Below are 24,897 nucleotides of genomic sequence, written 5' to 3'. Positions count from 1 at the left end.
GACATCTGATGATTATTATTTTTTCCCTCCATGAGTCATTTAGTCTTCACACAGGACCTGAGCCAGACACTGTAGGTTTCTACCCAGTCAAGCCACTGCCTGCTGCCAAACCCTAATATTAAACTCCTAAACCGAAACTGCAGTAATCATGGTATAGAATCAATTAAACTGTATCATTCCATCCAAGTGGACCACACTGAGTGCACCACATCCCATTTTAATTAAAAAGACAGTATAGGCTCCACATATCAGCAGACTAATATCAAGTTGATCCCAGTGCAGGAAAGTTTTTAAAGCAGAAAAACCGCTGATAGAATCATTAAAAAAAAAGGCTGGCTCATATCAAGCCTTAAATAAAAGGCTCATTTTAATCACATATGTTGTCAAACAGTCAGTCTGACCACTGCTTAGTGAACCTGTTCCTTCTTTTCTCCCCACAGTGGACTTGGCTGGGGGCTACAACCTGGGAACCATCAGCCACGACTCCAAGATTGACTGGCTGGAGCTCAATGAAACCGGACGCAAGCTGCTGTTCAGGGACAAGAAGCTTCGGGTGAGAATGAAACCTCAGTGGGAACAAGGGTCTAAAGGTAGAGAGGGTAAATTATAGGTATGATGATGATGATGATGATGATGATGATGAGTAGTAAAGTGTTAACTCAGCCAAAACATGCAATGTGACTGTCAGTGTGGAACAGTGGTGGTCAGCATATTATGAGAACTTCTCTGAAAAGAGAACTAGGAACCGAGGAACATCTGTAAAACACATAGGATTTTTTTTTCTTCTAATCTGCTCTGGCCTTCAGCTCATCATTCTTCCTGGCAGTGCATTGAAACATCCCGATTCTCACTCCAAGTTTTTGTCAGTGTTGTTTTGTCATGTTTCTCACTTGTTTATTTCAAATAGCAAATTCTACAACAGAATCTGAAGTTCTCTCTCTAGACACTGGTTAAACCAATAATCATTATCCCACAGTAAGAACAGCCCTTTGTGCTGGTAGCCCTTCCTCTCCTAATCCTATAGACCTCATGTGCAGGTTGACAGGGGCAAGGAGCTGTTGTCAGTTGTTGCCCCGGGGTAATGAAACATTTTGGTGTTTGAGCCTTGGGGCAAACACATGGAGAACTCTGGTAATTGGGAGTCAGTGGCATCTTAACTTTTTGTGCACCTGTATGACACAAGAAATGATTTTTTACAGGTGCAAGTACTTGATTTTTTTAGTATGTACAAAAAGAACCAGAGGGACAGATTGTGAAATGTGACTTTATGAAGTAAATCTTAGTCATTTCAGTATTGATGTTGCATTAAGATTGATTGTGTTTAATCCCTTTGTTTGATTAACTGACTAAAAATGCAATTTTATATACCAAACAATCCAAAATGTAGATACCGGTAGATCTTTTCACAGTCCTGGAGATTGAAATTCAGAGCACATACACGTTGCACATTCAGCCTCTAACATTTCAAACATAAATCACTTGTGGACTTTCAAAAAAGTAGAAGGTGAATAAAGGATCAATTTATTGCATTTGCAGAAGCTGACTTAGTGTGAATAAATGTGACGAACGTGCACGGCACTCATTTCTGTTAGTCCTTTGAGTCTCTTCCACATTGCTGTGAATTTCCCATTGAAGTGGCACTGACGCCGCTGTCTGGATTCAAGACTACAAACCATTTCATTTTCTTGACATTTCTCCCAGTGAGAAAGTTAAGTTTTGTAACAAATGTTTTTTAATTGCACCTAGCTTCCAAATGAACTTATCAACGTGCTGCTCTTCTTCATAGCATTTTAAGTCGGCCAGCTGAGCTCCAGGGTGAAACTATAGACGCAGCATTATTAAAAATGGTGGGGGGGGAGTGGGGAAATTAAGTTAGCTGATTACAACAGCGGGCGGTCTCTCATACACACACATACAGTAAATGTGCCGCAGGAGCCACTGTAGCTTATAGAATCTACATAATCTCAGCTCATCAGGAGTATTCACATGGAGCTGATGGACCTGAATCAACTTTGTTCAAGCCAAAGAAGAGTAACTGTGCTGCTCTAAACTTGAACTTCCTAACTATCTTTTGACAGGGTTTGTCTGTACAGGTACTAAAAAGAGTCCATTTCACTTGTAAAGTCTTAAATGGTTGTGCCTGCCTGTTGTAGTGCTAGTAGTTTATGTTGTTGTACGTGACTGCAGGGAGACATTATACACTGACTAAGTAATGGTGGGATTGTTTAAGAGATTGTGCTGCAGGAGGCTTTTTTGTTGCAGTCACATCATCAGACCTGTAGTAAAAGCTGGTCGCCACAGTAGCTGTGAGCATATCGCCTCATAAAAGATAAGTGTCAGTTTTAGCAAAAACCCAAATGAAGTTAGTTAGTTTTAAGTGGTTAATCTGTAGATTGGTTTGTAAAACATCTGTGATGACATGAAGAATTGTCTGTGTCTCCCTCCCTCTCCTTCCTCCAGCTCCATCTGTACGACATAGAGACAGGCGTGAAGACCACGGTGCTGAGTTTCTGCTCCTACGTCCAGTGGGTGCCCGGCAGTGATGTGGTGGTCGCCCAAAACAGGGGAAACCTCTGCATCTGGTACAGTATCGACAGTCCAGAGAGCATCACCATGTTCCCAATCAAGGTGAGACTCCTCATTTTTTGATCCTTTTCTGCTCAGAACCTCCAGTTTGTAATGAACACTTTAAATTCAGCCAATGCAATCTTTAAAAGTTATATTGGTCAGTATTATTGACTACTATGAGTACTGTGTGTTATTAACTTGCCTAAATTAAAAAAACAACTTGATGCTAAGGGAAATCATTTGAAACTTAAAAATAAAGTTTGCCAAGTTTCAGTCTCCAGACTTACCCAGATAATGGTTTGGGAAAGTTTGTTGGTGATATTATATATTTTAATAGTTTTCAGTTTTTATAGCCAAACTCTGCTTTTCTGTGTCTGTGCTCTTTGTAAAGCTGACTGAGCACTTTTTTATCTGCTGCTGTCCTAAAGCAGTTAGTCGCCTTGGGCAGGCACACATTTGTGAAACTTGCTGGTTGAACACCCACTGATGTCCTCATTGATAAGAGCAACCAGGGGGGGGCGAGCTCCTGCACTGGTGTTGGACACGTTTTTGTTTTTACTAAGTGCATCGATCACTGTTGTGACACATGTTGTATTTGAAACCAAGTGGACAAATAATCACAGGTGGCCCCTAATTATTTAAAATTGCAGTCTATTGCTTGTTGGTGGTGGGAGCTCCTTGTTACAGCTTATAGTTTCATTACAGCATATCCAGTGGTGGACAAAGTATTCAGATGTTTCACCTAGTAAAACTATCAATACCACACTGTAAAAATACTTCATTATCTAAGTACCATAATTAAAGTATATTTCAAGTACTAAAACTTGTAGAAAACTTCCCCCTGCTATTAGAGTCCAGGATATTATTGCTAATGCATTAATGTGTGCTGTTTTACTGTTGTGATAGGCTGAATACTCCACTTGAGTAGGTCCACTCATACTCCAGCCCTGCAGCATCCTTCTCCCTGATTCATGTTTAAAGTGGTTCCCCCTCTCTCTATCAGGGAGACATTGTGGATCTAGAAAGAGCTGACGGAAAGACGGATGTGATCGTGACAGAGGGCGTCAACACGCTGACGTACACCCTGGATGAAGGCCTCATTGAGTTTGGTACCGCTATCGATGATGGAGACTACGACAGGTAAGTCCAGAACCATAAACTTGGACAACTTCATAAAAAACAAAGTCATCTCTGCCTTTAACATCTAACTTGATGAATGTGATGGAGTTTGAACATCCGTCCATTCCTACATGTGCTTGCTGCTTTTTGGGTCACTGCACTGTGACAGCCGGGCGAGCAGAACAGGCCAGATGTCCCTTTATCCAGCAGCTTCCTCCGGCTCTTCTGAAGGGTTTCCTAGTGCTCACAGGCCAGCTGGGAGATAGAATCCATCCCTCAGTGTGGTGTGGAGCCTCCTTACCAGATGCCCAAATTGTTGTAACTGACCTCTCTTATTTTGGAGGAGCAGCAGCTGAACTCTTCACTCTTGGTCTGAACTGTGTCACACAAAGTGAGGGCAGCTTCATTTAAGATCATCTTAGTGACTCGTACTCTGACCAACCACTGGTAAGACAGAAAAGCTGCAGTGTAAAAAAAAAAAAACCAAAACATTAAATTCACTTTGCTGAAAAAGTCTTGTCTGTCGCCTGCAGGCTGATGTTATCTGGTCGTCTGCTGTCAGGAAACACTGCACATCTAAAAACTAAACGTGTGATTGTTTTGATGCTGTATCGTTCAGTCATTTTAGTCTTCACCATCAGACCTGTAACAAACACTGTTAGTAGCTTTGAAGCTCATTTTAGTAAAGACATAAAAGAATTCAAAATGTTTCATAGATTTTTGCAGCATAGGTCACATTAAAAATAATTAAAATAACATAATAGTTGAATCTTTAGTTCATGTTCATGCAGGTGGAAGATTTTCATCCCATTCTGTCATCATTCTGGTCTCCACCTTTTAATTTTGTTCTTTATCTTTGATATTATCTAACTGTCGTCTCACTGTAGCTGATGGATATTTAAATCAGCTCTAGTCCTACTAATCAAAGGGCTCAACACCAGAATCTTCACCAAACAAAGCGTCTGCATTATCCTTTACTTGTGTTGACTTTCATAACTGATTTGGAAAAAGAAAGGAGTCCTGGACCCTGTGTGGCACGTGTCACATTGAAGGAGCTGCAGATTCGCCCCTTGACCCTCCAGCGTTTTCTAACACTGTGTCCACCAAAGCAGATTTCAAAGTGTTCTTCCTACAGTCCAGTGTGTTTCCCTGTCTAAGCTGCCTCTGGTGACTCTGATGACCTAACAAACTCTCCCAACCTGCATTAAATTTAACGAACACATAAATGTAGAAAAGAGAACGACGACACCACAAAAACACTCCCAGTGGCCTCCAGGACACCATGTCAACCCTGTCACTGACTTCTGAATAACTTACACCCAGTGTTTTGCCCAGAGTCACTGAAGCACAGCAGATGTGAACTGACACAGAAGCTTGAACCCTGGTCTGTCTAATCAATACCCAACTTTGCTGCTGCTGTGTTTTTGTGTCAGTGTGCAGCTGCTCTCACACCACATCTGCAACATAAAATCCTGATGAAATTGTCTTATGGTCTGTGGCCTGATTCAGCTCTTTCTCCCTGCGTGTGTGTGTGTGTGTGTGTGTATTTACAGAGCCACAGCATTTCTTGAGACTCTGGAGATGTCACCAGAGACTGAAGCCATGTGGAAGACACTCAGCAAGCTGGCTCTAGAGGCACGCCAGCTGCACATTGCAGAAAGGTCAGCAAGACACACACACACACACACACACACACAGCTCTTTCAAGCCAGTGTTCATGTCTCTGAACTAATTACATTCTGTATCAGCTTTTATTGTAATGGAGTCTTATCTTTGGGACTGAAGAGAAAGGAGACAACAAGGGCACCTTTGTCACCTGGAATGAAAAAGCACACACACACACACACACACACACACATACGCAGCAGATGGCTGTGTCCCTGCCTGACTTCCTCCTCTAACTTCATTAATCATCAAAGATGTTTTTTTAATTTCAAGTATCATGCACATTTTCTCTCTCTCATCTTTATTTCTCTCTGTTTTGAAAAACTTTTTAAATTTGAATTCACTTCCATTAATAATGCATATGCTGTTCGTTAGGCATCAGCTTGATTTGCATAAATCATGAAACTGGGTAAAGAAGCGTTTTTGGCTGGAGTGGGTTAATGTTAATGAGGGAGGGAAGTGATGTTAATGAAGGCGGGAAGTGAGAAAGAGTCAGACAGAGGAAGTTTTAAAAACTTTTTTTCTTTCATGACTTGTGCATTAATCTGATGCAACTGTTCAGAGAGCGGTGGTAATAAAGTGGCCAAATGCTAAGATGTGCCTTTTGGTTTCCTAGCCCCACAGATTGCAGTGTATCTAAAGGCTAATTAGGCAAAAGCTCCAATTTATCTCAGTTCGTTAAATGAACAGTTTCTCAGAGTATAGACAGGAGAGAACTGCCTTCTTCCTGCACTGCACTAAATGTGTTTCTGTTTTCTGCTTCTTCTTTCTCCTTAATTCACTTGTTGTTTGCTCTTGTTTACTCCCTTTCTCTGTTTTTCTTACCCTTTTCTCTTTTAGGTGTTGTGCTGCACTGGGTGATGTCTCAACAGTTCGTTTCCTCCACCAGACCAACCAGCTTGCAGACAAAGTTACAGAGGAAATGGTGTGTTTCACATTAGCACAGACACGGCAATACGTTACATCATGGTAGAAATGTTTTTGGTATAAATGGCTAATCAACAGTATTCTACAATGATCCTCAATAGCTTTTAGAGCTGCCAGTTATGCTGCAAAACCTGAATAATTCAATATTTACTTTAAAGATTTATGCTTCTCATGATAGAAGTGAAAAAACAGCATTTAGAGCACAGGAGACCCAAACTCTCAGCTGGAATCAATATTAATGAAATTCATCCTGGTTGAATGTCAGTAATTACTTTACAATTTACAGAAAGGGATTAGACATTTGTATTCATCTCTGAATAAAATTTCCAACTCTGATAATGACACCTTTTATTCATCCTGTATAAAAAAACATCTTTGCAGTTGTTTAAATAGCAGATTTAATAGATTTATTTATTTTTCTGCACAGTACAAAATGAGTGTGTGTGTGTGTGTGTTAATCTGTAGGGAGGAGATGGGACAACGTTCTACCAAGTCCAAGCCCGTGTGGCAAAGCTGGATAAGAACTTTAAACTGGCTGAGATGCACTACATGGAGCAGGTTGGTCAGAAACCTCATATGTGCATGAATAAGCTGAGCAAAGGCCATTTACTATGTTTGTCACTGTTGTTGCATTTAAATCTGACTTTTCACACTTTAACATTTAAAATTAATTATCGGGATTGAAATTAATTATTAATTATTTTAGTTTAGATTATGCAACAAACCCAGTGATCAAAAGGTTTTATATTTTAAGACAGCTGTTCTGACAGTCTATGAAAAGAATATATTATTAAATATATTAAATTAGATCAGTGCATCAGATCAGGCAGTCTAAACACAAAGCACTGGTACCATCTGTGTGCAGCCTGAAATAACTGGACAAGTCAAAATCCTGATTTCAGTTTCATGTTTTTGATACATGTCTGCTGTTTGTTTAACGTCTGTTTTCTGTTTTGCATAGAACGCCACTGATGAAGCGATTGAGATGTACCAGGAGCTCCACATGTGGGACGATTGCATTGCTGTGGCTGAAGCCAAGGTAATAATCTATTGAGATTTATGCGTCACTTTTATGCATTTTCCCAGAGGGTGGTTTGGGTCTTGTTGATGCGTACGTAACCTTTTCTGTGAGAGACGTGTTTGGGAGACATACTGAGCAGTTGACTAAACAACAGGTATTGGTGCAGAACTGGTGCTTTACAAGGACTCAAACAAACCAGGTCTCAGAGCCACATTTTGAGTCTGCCTCTTCCATCAGTTTCTTCTTTAAACAATCAATACCTAACTTACCAACTACACTAAAAAAGCCTTCATCATACTCCTGTGAATGAATCTAATCAGTTCATTATTTTTTTGACCAAACAGTAATTTGTTTATTCAAATATCAACACTTTTTATATATTAGAATAACAAATCAAACTTTTGAGATACTGGGGGAAGCAATTTTTACATTTTTTTCTTGGTGAGTGAAACAGTTGACTGTCAAAGGTCTCATTGGTGAGTTCTCTTTTCTCTTCATTGTTTTAGCAGTAGCCTTGAATCTACAGAATGTGTAACTTCACTTCCACTCTAACAATATCAGGGCCACCCGGAGCTGAACAGCCTGCGTGGGAACTATTACCACTGGTTAACGGAGACGGGTCAGGATGAGAGGGCTGGTGAGGTGAAGGAGAGTGAAGGAGACTTCCAGGGAGCCATCAACCTGTACTTGAAGGCCGGGCTGCCAGCTAAAGCTGCCCGTCTGGCCATCAGCCGGCCCGAGATCACCAGCAACAGTGAAACTGTTAGTCGCATCGCCACAAATCTCATCAAGGGAGAGTTTTATGAGAGGGTGAGTTCACTTCTCTTCGTCTTTGGTAAACCTATATCATCTGCCAGACTTATTCTTTCTGTTCCTACTTTTCTGTACCTCTTGCCTCATCTTCCTCCTCTCTCCAAACAGACACCAGGAGAGGAGTGGTGTCAGTAGAAGAACAGTTTTCTTTGTTTTTACAGTTTTACACTCAGTCTCCCTCCATCTGTCTCTTATTTCTCTGTGTCTTTTTCTGTAGCTGTTTGAGAACTCAGCTCTTTTTTACAGCCATCTGTGTTTATGTAACAGGTGAGAATGAGGCTTGGAAAGAGGGAACGAGACCTCAGAGCAAAATCTGCTCTGGTATCCTGATTGTGGAGGGTTTCATCAGTTTCAGTGTTTGAAGGTTGATCTGGGTGCTGGTAATATGTGATTTTAACTTGCTGTATGTTCTGCTGACATTCAGTGTATTTTTATATCTTGTAAGCATCACATGTTCTCACCTGCATTCTAGCCCTTTAAGCACTGAACAAGAACCTTTCTCTCCGCTAAGCATATTGTAATGAAGCTGAGGTTTTTTAGGGACAAGCATCCTGCTAAAAGAAATGGAAACTAAGAGTGAAAGAGAGGCAGTGAGGATGGAGAAGAATCACTGAGGGAATCAAAAAATGGAAACTAAGTTTTGATGGATTCCTTTGATTTGGAAATAAGTTTGCTCTTGAAACAATCAGTTCAGTTGTCAGGAAAATCATATGGTACATTCCCAACAACGGATCCTATGCACCTCAAAATGTGTTTTAGAAATTCAGAAAGAAAACCTCTTGTACTAGTGGCTGGGAGGATTAACTCTAAAATATTTGATGTCCTTACAAATAAAAAAACATAAATATTGTTTTGATAAATGGATATGTTGCTGTCTTGTCTGTACAGGCAGGAGATCTGTATGAGAAGATCAGAAACAACCAGAGAGCTCTGGAGTGCTACTGCAAAGGAGGTGCCTTTAGGAAAGGTAAACCAGTAGTTATGTGTGCACCTGTTTCACACATTCTGTGTGATTTTTAATTTAAGGTTCAGCTCTCAGGTACAAAGACAGACGTCAGGTGTTGGGCAACAACATGATGCATATATATTTGCATCTGGGGACAGTTTCTCCTTCCTGTTTCCTGTAGCGGTGGAGCTGGCTCGCCTTGCCTTCCCTGCCGAGGTGGTGAAACTGGAGGAGGCCTGGGGAGACTACCTTGTCCAGCAGAAACAGATGGACGCCGCCATCAACCACTTTATTGAAGCAGGGTATGTAGTTTAAAGAGGAGGGTTTGAGGGAGAGGAGTGAAAAGACAAAGACATGGACAGATGGAGAGGAGGAAAGATGACACATAAAAAACAATCCAACAGAGATGGCCAACAATTCTTTAAACCGTCACCAGGACCATAACAGAGAACTCAGAAGAGATATCTGTGATTGGCTTTAATAACGCCCAAGAAGTACTAAATAAACACAGGTAATCAGAGCCCATTCTGTCCAAGCTGAAAATCCTCAGAAACTGAATTTAGACTGAGAGATGCTGAAACTCTCCACAGAAACAAAGGTAATAAAAATGCTACTTTTGATCATTTCCACTGCCAGAGAAATTTTTATCTGTACTTCAGTCTTAACCAAATCCATTTTAACCTTAACCAGAATTACTGTCTGTTCATATTGTCCACTTGTCACCTACATTTGGTAGTTTGGAATCAACCTACGCTTCAGAGAAAATTCAGATTTTAGGAAAGTTTCTACACAAGCACAGGAAAATGTATATGCTGTCTGTGTGTTGACTTCCTCCTAGCTGCTCCCTTAAAGCCATCGAGGCAGCCATCGCAGCTCGTCAGTGGAAGAAAGCTGTTCACATCTTGGAGTTACAGGAGGATTCAGCAGCAGCGAAATACTATGTGAAGATAGCTCAGTACTACACCTCCATGCAGGACTACGAGGTGAGAGTGTGGGGAGCAACACATAGAAAGAAAAGGGAAGAGGGAAATGAAAAGTTATAGAGGGGTTGACTGTAACATCCTTCTGGTGACAGCTAACACCAGTTTGTAAAAACATGTTTCCAGTAAACTACTGTATGTTTTTTTATGCTCATCAAGAGGGCGGCCATTTCTGTGCAGTGATCTGTTTACATTGAAACAAAATCAAGGCCAGCATGTTCTCAGTTGGTCAGAAGCACCAGATGTTTCTGGTCTCAAGCCTGTGCTAAGTTAACAGGCAGCTGATGTACGTGCCGGTCACAGTTGCACTAAACGATGAACTGCTTTGTGTGGACTTGTTTGCTTAGCCTGTGGAGGATGCACTATGTACAGTGAGCGTAGGAGGAGGCACTAATTGTATGTAAACAGAAACATTAGTTGGTAAAGCTGCACTGAAAATCTTTAGATTAACAATCCATGAATGTGGAATGTGTTGCTCACAGTGACAAACCAGTAGGGAATTTATCCCCTCGCTCTGCAGGCTCCCTCGTCTGCACAGAACATTTTGGTGTCTTTGTGCTCATTATTTTGGTTTTATTACTTACAACTTTACTGCTTTAGTTCACTCCCACTGCTCGCCAGCAGGCGTGAACGCTTTGATAAACCAATTTTACCTGCTCAGCACCAAACCGCAGACACAATGGAATATTTAGCAGTTAAAGAAACACAGTGGAAATTGGTTAATATTTGTCAGGTGGCCATTAAAAATGACTCCAAATTACATGTGAATATCATTTTTTCAAATATGTTAATAGTGGTAAATTAATTTGAACAATTTAACTGGCTCTTCATTTTATATACAGTATTTACTATATAAAACTGCTGTATATTCTAGTCTAAACAGTGTCCATGTTTGGTTTAGCCCAAGAGGTTGGTTGTTCTCCCTGAATAGCACACAGATAGAGACAGCCAGAGGGACAGTAGACTGTGACATTTGGCCACAGGCAATTAATTTCTGCACATCTCGCAGGGATGTAGGCATGCTACACACACACACACACACACACACACACACATGTTTCAACCAGAAAGTCAGAGCTCATGATCAACTTTAGTGCAGTCTCTGTGGAACAGTGTGGGCTGTTGGCTTGAGGGTGTTTTGGCAATAATGAGAAGTTGGATGGGTGTAACAATAGTTTTAATAGCCTAAACATCAGATACCAAAACAGAAGTGTTGAAAGCAGGGGAGAAAAGGGTAATCTGGTACAGATACAAAGAAAAGGGAAAGGAAAGAGAGATGATGGCGTTGAAGCGCACTGTGCTGTGCTTATTCTGATGAGTTCAGCTGAGCCAAACAGTCTCCACAGACTGCCAGCCTCTGAAAATAGCAGGCTATTTCAGTCTGTTTGCTCTGTGGGCATATTCACAAAAAGTAATTAAGATAACAAGCTCTTTGCACTCCAACTTGTGGAAGTTGCAGGAAAATGTAATTCAGTGCGAACTAAAATGATGAAGGAAGCACACACCTGTGTTTTCAAGAGAAGAATTATCCAGCAAAAATAATGACTAAACACTTTTTAATCTGCATGGATAAAGTATGAGTTCATGTGTTTGTTTGATGGCATTGTTATATCAGTGAGTTTGGCTTTTATGGAGCAAAAATCTATCTTGCTTTCATTTTTTTATTTCTCTCAGCAGTTCCAGACTACGGCGCTTTATGTCATTAGCTCAGATTGCTCTACTTGAATTAGTTTTTGTATATGTTTCCCCTGCTGCAGTTCTTTTATGACAATAATACAGTGTATGTCATTTGGTTGACAGTGTTTTTACTTTCAGATGTGCGTTCCAACATTGCTATAAAATAAAAGCGACTGAGTCCGTGATTTTCATATATTAATTTGACATTTCCAAGTCGAGTGTTTCATTCGTGTGTGTGTTTATGACCTGTAGATGGCAGAGCAGCTATTTGTGAAAGGAGGCCACATTAAAGATGCCATAGACATGTACACCACAGCAGGACGCTGGGAGGAGGCTCATAAAGTCAGTATGCACTACACACACTGCGCACATACAAGTATGTACAGTAAACAGAATATACATTTGTGTCTTGACATTTATTTGAAATTCATTCAAAAGCCTGAAATAATAAACGTTCATTGCTTTCTGCTCTGATTAATAATAATCAATAATAACTCTTATTTGAAAGCACAAGTCAGATGTGTTAATAATTAGAAGTGGACTTGTCATTTAGATTATATTTAACTAAATGGAATTTCTAGCTCCATGTATCAGTCTGACTATAATAGAGAGAAATGACTCAGACTGTTATTGCTGTTTGGTGCATTTTGTCAACAGTTGGCAGTGAAGTGCATGACAGAGGAGGAAGTGATGGCTCTGTACGTCAGCAGAGCTCAGGAGCTGGAGAGAGATGGGAAATTCAAAGAGGCTGAGAGGTAAATGCAGACCACTATATGTATATACAGGCTGCTGTATGTATGTATATGTATATATATTCTTATAAACTAACATTCAATCATTGCTGACCTCAATAATAAAAACAACAGACTGTTGAAAGCTGGAAATTTCCGACCCTGTTTTGACTCAGCTGTCAGTCTTTCCATTACATCTAGAGGGTTTTACTAATGCGGAGTGCTGTCTGAGACCTTGAGTCTTTTAAAAGCCTTTTCTTATACTCTAAACATCTTAAAAACAAATGTTTGGTCCATCCTGATGGCTGGTTGTCCGTACCTGTGTGTGTGCATGCAGGCTGTTTGCCACAGTGAAGCAGCCCGACCTCGCCATCGCCATGTACAAGAAGAACCGGCTGTTTGATGATGTTATTCGCCTGGTGGCCAAGTATCACCCCGACCTGCTGACTGAGACCCACCTCCACCTGGCCAAGGTATACACACTGTGATCTGCTCTGCAGGAGGAATTGGACAGTAATGGAGGTTCAACATTAATTATAGCAGCAATTAAAGCTTTTGAAAACATACCAAAGGGACATAAATTGAAATTCTCATTATATTCTAACTCTAATATAGTTCCATGTATATACTGTATATGTGTGATACAAACCTGTGTACATTCAACTCAACTGGATAATTAGTGCTGGGTCCTGTGAGGCCTGCTCTGTGTTATGTTGGTACGTAAGTGATGGCATGTTTCTCGTAGGAGTTAGAGGCTGAATCCAGGTTGTCAGAGGCCGAGTACCACTTCATGGAGGCTGGAGAGTGGAAGGCTGCTGTCCACATGTACAGAGTCAACGATATGTGGGAGGATGCACACAGGGTACATACGGTCACTTTTATTTTGTTGGCTCGCAAGGTGTTAATCCCATTACATTTCCAAGATATTGTAGAGCTTTGTGCAGCAAATGTCTGAGCTGTAACTGTATGTTGTAAAGTTGAAAACCACATCCCACACAGCAAATGTTTTCAGCAAGACACTTCTTCTGCATCTGCCTTTGTCTGAATGATACTAAGTACACTAGTTATACACTATATATAAAAGTGAGGCTAGGACATGGCTTTTAACAGTGAAATCAATGAAATTGTGTCCAAACGAAACAAACAAAAATTTGCCCCATGAAAAAAATGCTAATTTGAATGTATTCCTTTATACACTAAGTATATTTACAGTTTTATTGTTTCACAGTACAGTTTAGTGGGAGGTCGGTCCTTTTTTTCCCTTTTTGTTCAGAGCATGTGTGCTTCCCTACTGACAGTTTATTGGTACTGTTGAGTTTTACTTGGGATTATCATGAGACTGGATTCCCACATCGCTGCCGCTTTGTAAAACAACAGACAGTATATTTACACGTACGTGTGTGTGTGTGTGTGTGTGTTTGTGTGTGTGTGTGTGTCAGGTGGCTAAGACTCATGGAGGTGCTGGTGCCCAGAAGCAGGTGGCCTATCTGTGGGCCAGGAGCCTGGGAGGAGAAGCTGCCGTCAAGCTGCTCAACAAGTTTGGCCTCTTGGAATACGCCATTGAGTCTGCTGCAAATAACTTGTGAGCTTCACCACAACACATAGATGCCACATACACTACATCATTTTCATTTCTTTGCTTTTAAAAAGATTTTATACATCATCAAGAGCTTTTAGATCCAACTTGTAATGATGATGTTCAGATGTTTTATCCACAGGGTTTTATTGCTTGTACTGTCTGGAAGGAGTTCCTTATGTTAAACCTTCACCAATTATTTGCAGGTTTAAATTTGCTCAGGTCACACTGCTCAGGATATCTGCTGTCTTTATAAGGCTAGTTACTGAGCTATGTTCTAAGGTGGCCCAACCATCTACATATAAATAATACAGTAGTCATTATAAAGTAAACCTTCGTCTTGTCTCCAGTGCATTTGACTTCGCCTTTGACTTGGCCCGCCTGTCATGTAAGGAGAAGATACCTGAGATCCACCTCAAACACGCCATATACCTGGAGGATGAGGTAAATCCACCACAGTCCTGCTCCAAACTGTAACCTACAGTCCATACCTCTGTATGATCTGCATTACTAAACCACAGTGGGTATTTTGTCCCATAATTCATCTTAAGAATGAATTATCTGAAATCTCTCATCTGAAATACATTCAACATGAAATATTTCCACTACATCCAAGCAGTCCACCATCCTTCTTGTAAATTTGATCATTTACTATTGTTGGTGAGGACATTAATTATAGGTCCTAAAGGTACATGTTGCCTCCTATCACTCTGATAGACGCTGACGTCTGAATACGCTAAATGGTGTTAATCCTGAATTTAGTCTGTGTTTCCTTTTCCAGGGAAAGTTTCCGGAGGCAGAAGTTGAGTTTATCAAAGCAGGAAAACCCAAAGAAGCTGTTTTCATGTGAGTCCCCAAAGTGATATTTTTACAATAACCATGTATGAACAATAGTGTGACAGTGTGAAAAGATAATCACTAATACCTGAAACTTCAGTTCCTAAATTAGTTATTGCAGTTTTTTTCTGAAAAGCTGTTTTAAAATTGTTTTTCTACGTTCAGTCAGTTCTGACTTTTTTAAAAAGTACAAGTTCATGTCTCTTTCCTGGCTCTTGAAATTGACATAGGATTTTAACTAATCCTTAAAAAGCTTCTTTTTTTGGGCATGTGTGTTTGTGTGAACTGTTCCAGGTATGTCCACAACAAGGACTGGGCCAATGCACAGCGGGTGGCTGAGGGCCACGATCCAGAGAGTGTGTCTGAGGTTCTGGTCGGCCAAGCCAAGTTCTGCTTTGAACAGAAAGATTTCCAGAAGGCTGAAGCCTTCCTGCTTCGAGCCCAGAGACCTGAACTGGCTGTTAAACATTACAAGGTAACTGTAGAGCCAAACGGACTTTAGAAAGCAAGACAGAGTTGAATGTAGAAACTTTATTTTACTGGTAACTTACTTGAGGAATTCGTCTAAAATTTGCTTTTTCTCTGTGTTGCATTTTCTGTCAGGATGCAGACATGTGGAGCGATGCCATGCGTATCTGTAAAGAGTATCTCCCCAACAAGCTCTCCATACTTCAAGAGGAGTACGAGAGAGAGACGTCCAAGAAAGGAGTCCGGTGAGGAGAAAATCTTTGAGTTTAGTGAGCTGTGCTGTTAGGAATAAATCTGTCTGTGCTGCCATCTTGAAGGTTTATCTGGTTAAAGTTACAGCAGATGTCAAAGGGCTTGTCAGGTTGGGCAACTTGTTTTAAGAGTTTTAGATTTTGGTCACCTGTTATGTTTTTGATAAACCCCGAAAAACCACAAATCCCACTCTGACCGTTTTGCAGGCTCTTCACTCACCCACCAGTATAGTCTATGCACAAAGAGTCAGCTTGATGCTTTATTGAAACACAGCTCATGTGTTATCCCCAAACTGAATCTCCCAACAAGGAATAGCTTGTTAGCTGGCAAAGCAGCAGCACACAGCTCTTACCCTCCTCCCATCGCTTCTCTCTCTTTAATGACTCCTGGGAGAAAACATCAAAAGTTTCCAATGATAACGAATGTGGAGGAGGGTTAAAGTGAGAAAACACTGAATAATTCCTGCAGAGTTTACAGCTTGGGCTGCAGCTCAGTGCAAGCCCCCTGTTTCTTATGAGGGTCCACAGGCCATGATTGAATTTTAGTTTGCTAATAGATTATACCGTTTCTGATGACTTTAATCTTAACAATAATAATAATATAAGCTAATTAAAAGTACAGAGATCAAGAACAGGAAAGAGGTACAAAATAAGCCCAAACATGGTTCCTGTTAGTCATAACCTGCGATCATTAGAAAGTCAGAGATCTGAGAATGTGTCTCCCATTTTCATCGCAGCTTGAATCAGTTGTTAAGGTTTCACGACATGTTTAGTGGTGCTTTGTTTTATATTTACATTGTACTAGTTTAAAATAGCTTAAATAGCATGAAATAGTGTGTTCTGATGTGTGTGTGTGTGTGTGTTTGGTGTTCAGAGGTGTGGAGGGCCTGCTGGAACAGGCCCGGGAGTGGGAGCAGTCAGGTGAATACTCCCGGGCCGTGGAGTGTTACCTGAAGGTGAAGGACGACGCCAACACGGCCCTGATGGAGAAGTGCTGGATGAAGGTGAAGTTAGCATCCTGTCTGAAACAGTCAGCACAGTCAGATCTGAAACAGTCAGCACAAATCAAATGTATTATTTTCTATATCAAGCTAAAAAATGAACCAGTGACTATTCTGATAATTGATCAATCATTTTACGTCTTACAATCCCAGTAATATCACTGGGTAAATCCAGTCTGCCTCTGGAAATGATACAAGCTTGTGTTTTGGCCTGTTTGTGTGTTGTGTTGTGTAAATGTGCTGTTTGATATCTACACTTTGTGTGTGTGTGTGTGTTGTGTGTCTCCAGGCTGCAGAGTTATCCATAAAGTTCCTGAGTGGAGACCGAGCGGTGGAGGTGATCCAGGTGGTCGGACCACGCCTCACACACCTGAGGAAGTACAACGCTGTGGGTGCACACAAACACACACACTCTGCACCGTGACACAAGTTTCCAGCTGGTCCAATAAAAGCATTTATACCAAAGGAAGAAATAGTCCATGGACAACGTGCCCTGAACCTGTTTGCTGTGAAGAAGCTGATTTGCTGTGTTTGTGTTTACACACCAAAGGCTGCTGAGCTCTACCTAAACATGGACCTGATCAAAGAGGCGATCGATGTCTTTATTGAGGGTGAGGAGTGGAACAAAGCCAAGAGAGTCGCCAAAGAGCTGGAGCCAAGGTTTTCAAAAACACGCTCACATACAGCGCAGACACAGAAACACTTGACTACATCAGACAGTGTACTCCAGATTAATGGGCAAACTCATTTGAGAGAGAGGTGCAGTGTGAACAGGCAGAGCTTCACTCCTGAGAAACTCTGTCAATAAAACTGATTATAAATCCTGATTTATAATCAGTTTTATTGATCAGACACAGAATCATGAAAAGAGAAACATTACTTAATCATACACATGACCTTATGAAAATACAGGCAGTTGTTTCCAAAATAATCAGAGCTGGTTATCAATATCTTATTAAATCACTATGTTTCTGATCCGGGGCAGGTATGAGGACTATGTGGACCAGAAGTACAAAGAGCATCTAAAGAATCAAGGCAAAGTAGATTCTGTAAGTACAATTACACAGTAAAAATGTGAAATATTGCAATATTATTAATCTAATTCTGTACAACTGGGCCTAATCAGGACAAAACCAGTGTAACCAAAATATGAGACATTGTTTTCCTGGTCCAGGAGAATTAGTGGCAGGAAATTATCACCTTCAACCAGAATATGAACATTTTGTAAGTGTGTCAGTGGGTGACACATCCACACCTTCCATCCATGTCATCCCTGTGTTATTGTGTGATATGAGACGATCACAGCTGGGCTGATAGCAAGACTTCAGTGTCCTCACCATCGTCCTCATAAACAGTTTAAACTTCCTCTTATCTGTCAAAGCCAATGGGAGAAAATGCAACGTACAAATATGAACAAACCAAGATTCAGTGTGAACGAGTCAAGGTTTTCGATGAAACTGAAACTCTGTGCATGTGTGTAGCTGGTGGGTGTGGATGTCATGGCGGCTCTGGACATGTACGCAGAAAGAGGCCAGTGGGAGAAATGTCTGGACACAGCATCTAAACAGGTAGATTGTACAATACACAATGAACCTTCTAATCAGAGTTATTTAATGTGCGGTGACATTTCCTGAATTAAGGAATTGCATCTGAATTTTTCCTGGATGGAGTTTTAAAATGTTAATATACTTTATTTTTCTCCTTAGAACTTTAAGATCCTCCACAAATATGTCGCTCTGTACGCTACACATCTCATCAAGGAGGAGGACGCTCTGAAGGCTCTGCAGCTCTACGTCCAGCACGGAGCACCTCCGTATCCTCAGGTACACATACACAAGTCCTCATGGAAAAACTCTCTTCATTCATCTTTTCACATTCACCCAGTGGACTCCTTGTTATTTGTTTTCTACGTTTTTGGGAAGACCCCGTTAGCCTGATCTTCTTAGCAGTCAGCTGGACTCACTGAGGTTCTGGAAACAGTCCGTTTAATGTTTCTCACAAACCTCAGAAAGGCCTCAGGACATCCCGGCCGGCCTTCCTAAATGTCACTGACGGCATTAAAAAGACAGACATTTACTGACTGCTGAAGTTACAGCTCCATTAGTGTGACGTTTTTATTTTTGTTTTTATGGAGTCAAATCCTCCTTTTTAGAAATCCATAAAATCTCAGACGTCTTTTGTTTACTGATCTGTTTCCTGTGTTGTCAGGCTGAAACATCGGTACATCCGATAAATGTATTTCCATTTTTCTTGAACTCAGAACTTCAACATCTACAAACGCCTCTTCCTGGACTTCATTAACCTCCCGAACACCGATGGACCAGAGTCTTACCGCATGTGGGCCGACCTCCGCAATTTTCTGCTGCAGCTGGTGAATCCACAGTAAACTTTGTTTACGTGCAGTCTGGCCTTGTTGATTCCTGTAAACTGACACCTGTGTTGTGTTTGTGTGATTACAGTGTGAGAACTTGATAAAGTCATCAGAGGCCAACTCTCCGGCTCATGAAGACTTTGAACAGATGCTGCTGACTGTTCACTACTACGCCACACGATCTGCCGCTAAAGGAGTCGAGCAGCTGGTACGCGACGACGTACAAACAAGCAGCACTGTATCAGCCCAGAGGCAGAATAATTCAGCTCAGTTCAAAACAGAATTGTTTGATTCAGTTTGATCTAAAAGTGGATTTTTTTCAGTGTCACATAAAACATCTCCACTGGGATGTTTTATGTGACATTTGGTTTGTTCTCTGTCACATGTTTTCTGAGGAATGATGGATTCCCTGTTCTTTCACACACACAGCTGAAAGTCACAACTGACAGCTACATGTTTTAACACATTCAATGGCCTTTTATGTTCAACAGTGAGTCACATAATTATAAATCAGCCACAAGTTATAAAAAACCATAGGAAATTCCAGTATGTTGAATGAGTCCAGGCCAAAGCTTTATAATCGATTTGATGTTGATATTATTCTACCTCAGTGTTTCCTCCCCAGCTGTTGGTAGCAGGTTGTCATGCTTATTGCTGATTTTATTTACTGCTGCTCCGTTCCAGATGAGTATAGCGACCAAGCTGTCAGTGTCTCTGCTGCGTCACACCGAGCTCATTCCCGCAGACAAAGCGTTCTACGAGGCTGGTCTGGCCTGCAGGGTGGGTGCACCAATCAGAGAGGAGGAACTACGGTCCTTCTTCTTCTTTACTGCAGATTTTCAGACGCTGTGCTCATTCATTGTCTTCACACACAGTTTTTGATAATCTAATGATCCATTTCCTGTCACTGTTTTAGTGGCAGATAAAGGGAAAAAATCCCTGAAAATACTGATGTCATATATTTATTTTTGATCTGCTTTTTATCCCAGATGTTAATGTATTCAGAATTTAAAACAAGCAGAAATACATTCTTGTATATTTCTTTAAATAGAAATAGAAATAAATAGAGATTCACAAAATGGCCATATATCAAACTGAGGCTGTTGTATCTTTGTTCTGCCAACATCTTCACTGTTAATGTGATATTTTGTGCCAGATACCTGTAAATATTGTGTTTTTCATTCTGCAGGCTGTGGGCTGGGAGAACATGGCCTTCATCTTCCTCAATCACTTCCTGGATCTGTGTGATGTGAGTATTAAGGCTCAGGGAGAAATGTGGATGTTTCACAACGCTCTGTACTTTTAAACTGCCTGTAATCTGCCCAAACATCTGTCCAGCATAAATGTCTTATGGATATCAGATAAACCCCAGTAACCAGTGTGAATACATTAACCTTTTTCCTATTTGCTTGAATTCTCTGTCCCCAGGCTACTGAAGAGGGGACCCTGGACGCTCTGGACCACTCAGACTTCCTGGACACTGACATTCCCTTTGAGGTTCCAGTTCCCACCAAGCTCTGTGTCACTGTAAGACGTCACCTGCACCTGCACCCAACACACAGCAAAGGAACATGTGGACACTCTGGTGTGACTCACAGATGGAGACAGTGTCCGTGTTGTCTCACAAGAAGGATCTGACCCAGTTAGAGTCACATTCATCTGTGACACTGTGAAAATAATAAGAGTCATATGACAGATCGGCCCAATTAACAGCACTGACTTTGTGATGATATGATCCTATATCAGCTGCATTCACTCAGAAATATGCCACAATAAAGTTTTATGTTTGTGGTTAGTTTTTTGTCAAACCAAATTCCATGTGGCTTTAAAATCCTGTTAAAGATTTAGTATTATTATTGATATATTTGAATTTATCTCACATAATGCCGACCTTTTCTGTGTGTGTGTGTGTGTGTGTGTGTGTGTGTGTGTGTGTGTGTGTGTGTGTGTGTGTGTGTGTTACAGGATGCCCAGCGGGAGCAGATCCGGGACTGGGTGCTGATGGTGTCCATGGACAATCGGCTGGAGCAGGTTCTTCCCCGAGATGAGAGGAACACATATGAAGCCTCGTTGGTGGCTGCAAACACCGGCCTACGCTCACTGCCCTGTGTCCTCACTGGTAACACACACACATTTGTCTTTCCATCATTGACATTTCCTAGACCCTGAACCTAAAACCTTCACCTGCAAACAGCCCTTTGAATGTGAGGACCAGCTCAAATGTCCTCATAATCATGGATTTGAGCTAAAAGATGTCCACACAACCGCAGAAAGACACACACACACACACACACATAAAACTATCTGGAAAATTCAAAGACTGGAAAAAATAAAGGGGAGCCAAAAAACTCTTTCTGGGGAAATTAGTTTTAGGAAAAACCTGATGAACAACAAACCAATCACACAAGAAAATACTGTCAAGCCTTAAAATAGTAAATGTTCTTTGCTCTGCAGAGGTCTTCTTGTTTACCTGCTGCTGTCTTTGTACTTTGTGCTGATGCTTTGGCGGTTTCATGCTTGAAATGTGTGTCCAGGCACAGCTGGAGTCCATTTTCCTTCATGTGTGTTTGTGCAAAGATGTAAAAAGAAGGTGAATTTGAAGGTTTTACCAGATCCCCTTCAGGGATTAGTCCATGAATTTGAATTTAAAATAAGTATGTGCCTTAAATTGTACCTTGCTGCTTTAACTTTTAGTCCACCCCTCACTCTGGTGTTCCCACCCAGGCTACCCTGTGCTGAGGAATAAGATCGAGTTCTCTGTGGGGAAACAAGCAAACAAGGAAGACTGGAACAGATTCCTCATGGCCACAAAGGTGGGTCCAGATAGACACACTAAGCTGGGGTGTCTCTGTTTCATCCACAAGAGCAGCAGGTTCCTTCAGGGAGCTGAAAAAGAGGATCTTCTACTCTAAACTTCAGAACTATGTCCCTCAGAGTTGAAACAGAAAATGGTCATCAAGATTATTGAAATGATTGCTCATTATTTTTCTGTCAGTGGAGTGTTTAATTAATCCACTGTTGGTTTGTAACCTGTTACATCTGTTTTCTGATTGGTTGTTTGTGTTTATTGTCCCCTGCAGACCACTCACAGTCCAGAGTGTCAGGACGTGCTTCAGTTCATCAGCCAGTGGTGTGGCGGGCTGCCGGCGTCTGGATTCTCCGTCTACTGATCCCACTGCTGCTTCATCTCATTTTAGTGCCCACTTCCATCTGAAACACCAGATCTCTATCAGTCCGTCCTGTTTCTCTCTGCTGCTCGTCCTCCTCTCTTCTCTGTTCTGTCACTTTTAACCTGCAGAGGCTTTTTGAGCTGAAATGTTCTGACTGAAAAATGTTCAACTGACCTAACTAAACTGCTTTTTACCCAGAATTTATTTATTTATTCCCCTTTCCATGTGGACTATCTGTAAAATGTAAGTCCTTTCATGATGACCTAAATGCTGTTTCTTCTCCACATTTCCAAGATGTTCAAGTCGAGAATTTATATGAAGTTTTTGTGTCTGCCCCAGAATATTTTATTCTACTTTAATACATCTGACAGGTACAAGGACTATTTAATCTACACATGTGTATATGCTCTTTTCTCTGTGTGTTTCACAAGCCAAAATCTCTGCAATGCCTTCATTGTGGGTTTGATATAGAATGTATTTTGTTTAATGTTCAAATAAAATAAAAATAAAGTTTTTTCAGGTTCTGCTTTAATGGCTTATTATGTGATGCTGAATCACAGGACTGTAGTTCAGGCCCACAGCTGGACTCTTTCCACTGCAGCCTTGAGATCATCTTCAGCACCTCCTCTGCTCTGAGCCTCTTCTCCTTCATCATCTGACTCTTCTGCTCCTCTTCGTCCCTCTGAGCAGTGATCCTGTCGTCCTCATCGTCACCAGAAACTGGTACCAGAGGTATGATTCATTCTACAGTGTTAGTGTAATTGTTTGGATTGTCAGTTTTCATTAGGGTGTTCTGACTCATCCTGGCACACTGATCCACAGTCCCACTCAAGTGCAGGTGTTTTTCAGGCCCCAACATCTGCAGAGCAGTCACAGGTAATCTTGAGAAGTGCTATTTAGTTGAACTGCTCATTCTTATTATGGTCTGTTCTTTGTTTGCATTGTGAGTGTATGCGTGTATATGTGGGATGTTTTGTTCTTGTCAGACAAATGTCCTTTGTGTTATTATTCACCCAGTTTTATTTTTTATTCTGTTCATTTCTATGATTCTTAAAAACCTGGTGCCCGTGGAACAAAACAACCTCAAGTCGCTTTAAGCTTTTTATCAATAATCAACAATGGAAACGTTAAAGTTGGAATATTCATAAATAAATTCAACAACACAAACACCACACAGGAAATAATGTGACACTTTTTATTTTATTTTGTTCAATGTAGTAAGAACAATAAAATAAAAATATAAGAAAAAAAATCACCTGAGACAAAAGTAACAAAAATGAGTCACACACAGAAAATATATAAGAATATTGATCTAAACATTATCAGTTTTCAATCATTAGCTCAAAAACTTTATTTTGCACTACAATTACTCCTGATTCCCTTTAATTCACAACCTCAGCAGCAACATTTGAGTCTGAGATTTATAACTTGATAAATAATACATGTAAGTCCAACAGTTCTAAATATACAGGGGAGGAAATGCAGCACATTCACCTGCTTATTTATATTTCATTTACTAAAGTGTGGACATATGGTGATGCAGTAATTAAAACAGGAAAACATGCATAGGATCTCTGGATTACAAGTTACAGTTTATTACAGACGCTAAGTTACAGAACATTTTGCTGATGTTTCAATGAGCTGAAGTTAAAAAAAACAAAAAAAAAAAACAGCTTCAGATTCCGGCTCAGATCAAATGATGTAACTGCAGATGCTATTTATGCAGCCTCCTCCACAATAGGAAAAAAGCCCAAACTGGTGCAAAACTACATCTTCAGATAACGTCAGGTTGATCCTGCCTTCATAACATAAAAATACATCCTGTACAAAATTCACCAAACACATTTTAGAGAAACACAATCTGAAAAACAGAATGTCCAGATGTGTAAGTGCAGACTAACCTTGTCAGTTCACTTACTGTCTATGCTTCTACTGTTTCTCCTGCATAGACAGGCCAGTATAGAGTATACAGGATATACCTCCTCGTTTCCCAGCAGAGGTTCTGTACATCCACAATCAATACTGAAGCCTGCGTGTTGGGGGAAAATGCATTAGTAAGTGATAAGTCAGGAGATTTCCTGCTCTGCTAAAGTGAACTCACTCACCTATACGGCTCAGCCGGGAAAAGAGAGGGGTCAACCCACATATTTACATTCACGTTGCATACTGACAACACACAGAGTGGAGACATCTGTCATCATTGAATATGTGACTGGTGCTAAAACTGTTTTATTAGGGAGAAAGTGAGAGTATAATATCAGGAGGGCTCAGAAACTGTTGACTCTGGGGGTCCAGGTTTAAGGAAGGGGGTCTCATTTGTGAGATGTGAAAGGGCCCCTGTTGTTAGTGGATGAGACTGTGGTCATTTTGTGTCACTGTGTAATCTCTCTAAGTCACTTTAAGGCTCTTTTGCATCTGTTTGTGGTTGATTTGTGTCTTTGTCATTGTTTTCTAGTCATCTTGTATCTTTGCATTGTCTTCATTAGAGGCTTTACATCTCTGTGGTTCCTTTGGTCTCTTTATAGTAATGTTGTGTCTTTTTCTAGTCTTTCATAGGACTTTAATGTTTTGCATTTCATTTAGCTGCTTTGTGTCTGTGCTGGTTTTTGTTTGTAGATATTCTGTGTATTGTTGTTGTGCATCTCAATGTGCTGGTTTTGCATCTCTTTGCTGTCATTTTTTCTCTATCTGTGGTAATTTGCATCACTTTGTAGTTAGTTAGTGTCTTTTTATAGACAGAAGCACAGAGCTCTTTGCTGTCATTTGGGTTTTAATT

General features: G+C 40.7%; 1 protein-coding gene across 1 annotated transcript in view; it reads left to right on the top strand.

Annotated features, from left to right (window-relative positions):
* Nucleotides 1–22,548, top strand: part of ift172 (intraflagellar transport 172) — a 29,621-nt gene extending 7,073 nt beyond the window's left edge. The window contains exons 15-48 of the mRNA XM_026319239.1: nucleotides 441–553; nucleotides 2,461–2,628; nucleotides 3,572–3,708; nucleotides 5,241–5,348; nucleotides 6,193–6,277; nucleotides 6,745–6,837; nucleotides 7,241–7,318; nucleotides 7,862–8,110; nucleotides 9,002–9,080; nucleotides 9,241–9,361; nucleotides 9,898–10,042; nucleotides 11,969–12,058; nucleotides 12,374–12,471; nucleotides 12,785–12,920; nucleotides 13,193–13,309; nucleotides 13,887–14,029; nucleotides 14,374–14,467; nucleotides 14,805–14,869; nucleotides 15,155–15,335; nucleotides 15,464–15,573; nucleotides 16,454–16,583; nucleotides 16,870–16,968; nucleotides 17,131–17,240; nucleotides 17,566–17,629; nucleotides 18,062–18,148; nucleotides 18,287–18,403; nucleotides 18,841–18,951; nucleotides 19,040–19,159; nucleotides 19,636–19,731; nucleotides 20,141–20,200; nucleotides 20,380–20,478; nucleotides 20,917–21,070; nucleotides 21,676–21,764; nucleotides 22,032–22,548. Coding sequence (XP_026175024.1) covers nucleotides 441–553; nucleotides 2,461–2,628; nucleotides 3,572–3,708; nucleotides 5,241–5,348; nucleotides 6,193–6,277; nucleotides 6,745–6,837; nucleotides 7,241–7,318; nucleotides 7,862–8,110; nucleotides 9,002–9,080; nucleotides 9,241–9,361; nucleotides 9,898–10,042; nucleotides 11,969–12,058; nucleotides 12,374–12,471; nucleotides 12,785–12,920; nucleotides 13,193–13,309; nucleotides 13,887–14,029; nucleotides 14,374–14,467; nucleotides 14,805–14,869; nucleotides 15,155–15,335; nucleotides 15,464–15,573; nucleotides 16,454–16,583; nucleotides 16,870–16,968; nucleotides 17,131–17,240; nucleotides 17,566–17,629; nucleotides 18,062–18,148; nucleotides 18,287–18,403; nucleotides 18,841–18,951; nucleotides 19,040–19,159; nucleotides 19,636–19,731; nucleotides 20,141–20,200; nucleotides 20,380–20,478; nucleotides 20,917–21,070; nucleotides 21,676–21,764; nucleotides 22,032–22,121 — 3,836 coding nt within the window. The 3' untranslated portion in view covers nucleotides 22,122–22,548. The remainder of the gene's footprint in view (nucleotides 1–440; nucleotides 554–2,460; nucleotides 2,629–3,571; nucleotides 3,709–5,240; nucleotides 5,349–6,192; nucleotides 6,278–6,744; nucleotides 6,838–7,240; nucleotides 7,319–7,861; nucleotides 8,111–9,001; nucleotides 9,081–9,240; nucleotides 9,362–9,897; nucleotides 10,043–11,968; nucleotides 12,059–12,373; nucleotides 12,472–12,784; nucleotides 12,921–13,192; nucleotides 13,310–13,886; nucleotides 14,030–14,373; nucleotides 14,468–14,804; nucleotides 14,870–15,154; nucleotides 15,336–15,463; nucleotides 15,574–16,453; nucleotides 16,584–16,869; nucleotides 16,969–17,130; nucleotides 17,241–17,565; nucleotides 17,630–18,061; nucleotides 18,149–18,286; nucleotides 18,404–18,840; nucleotides 18,952–19,039; nucleotides 19,160–19,635; nucleotides 19,732–20,140; nucleotides 20,201–20,379; nucleotides 20,479–20,916; nucleotides 21,071–21,675; nucleotides 21,765–22,031) is intronic.
* Nucleotides 22,549–24,897: the final 2,349 nt, after the last annotated feature.

Source organism: Mastacembelus armatus, chromosome 24, assembly GCF_900324485.2.
Source record: "Mastacembelus armatus chromosome 24, fMasArm1.2, whole genome shotgun sequence".
In the NCBI taxonomy this organism is placed as follows: Eukaryota; Metazoa; Chordata; class Actinopteri; order Synbranchiformes; family Mastacembelidae; genus Mastacembelus; species Mastacembelus armatus.
Note: the sequence above shows the minus strand (reverse complement) of the source record. Positions and strands in the feature narration are given on the sequence as shown.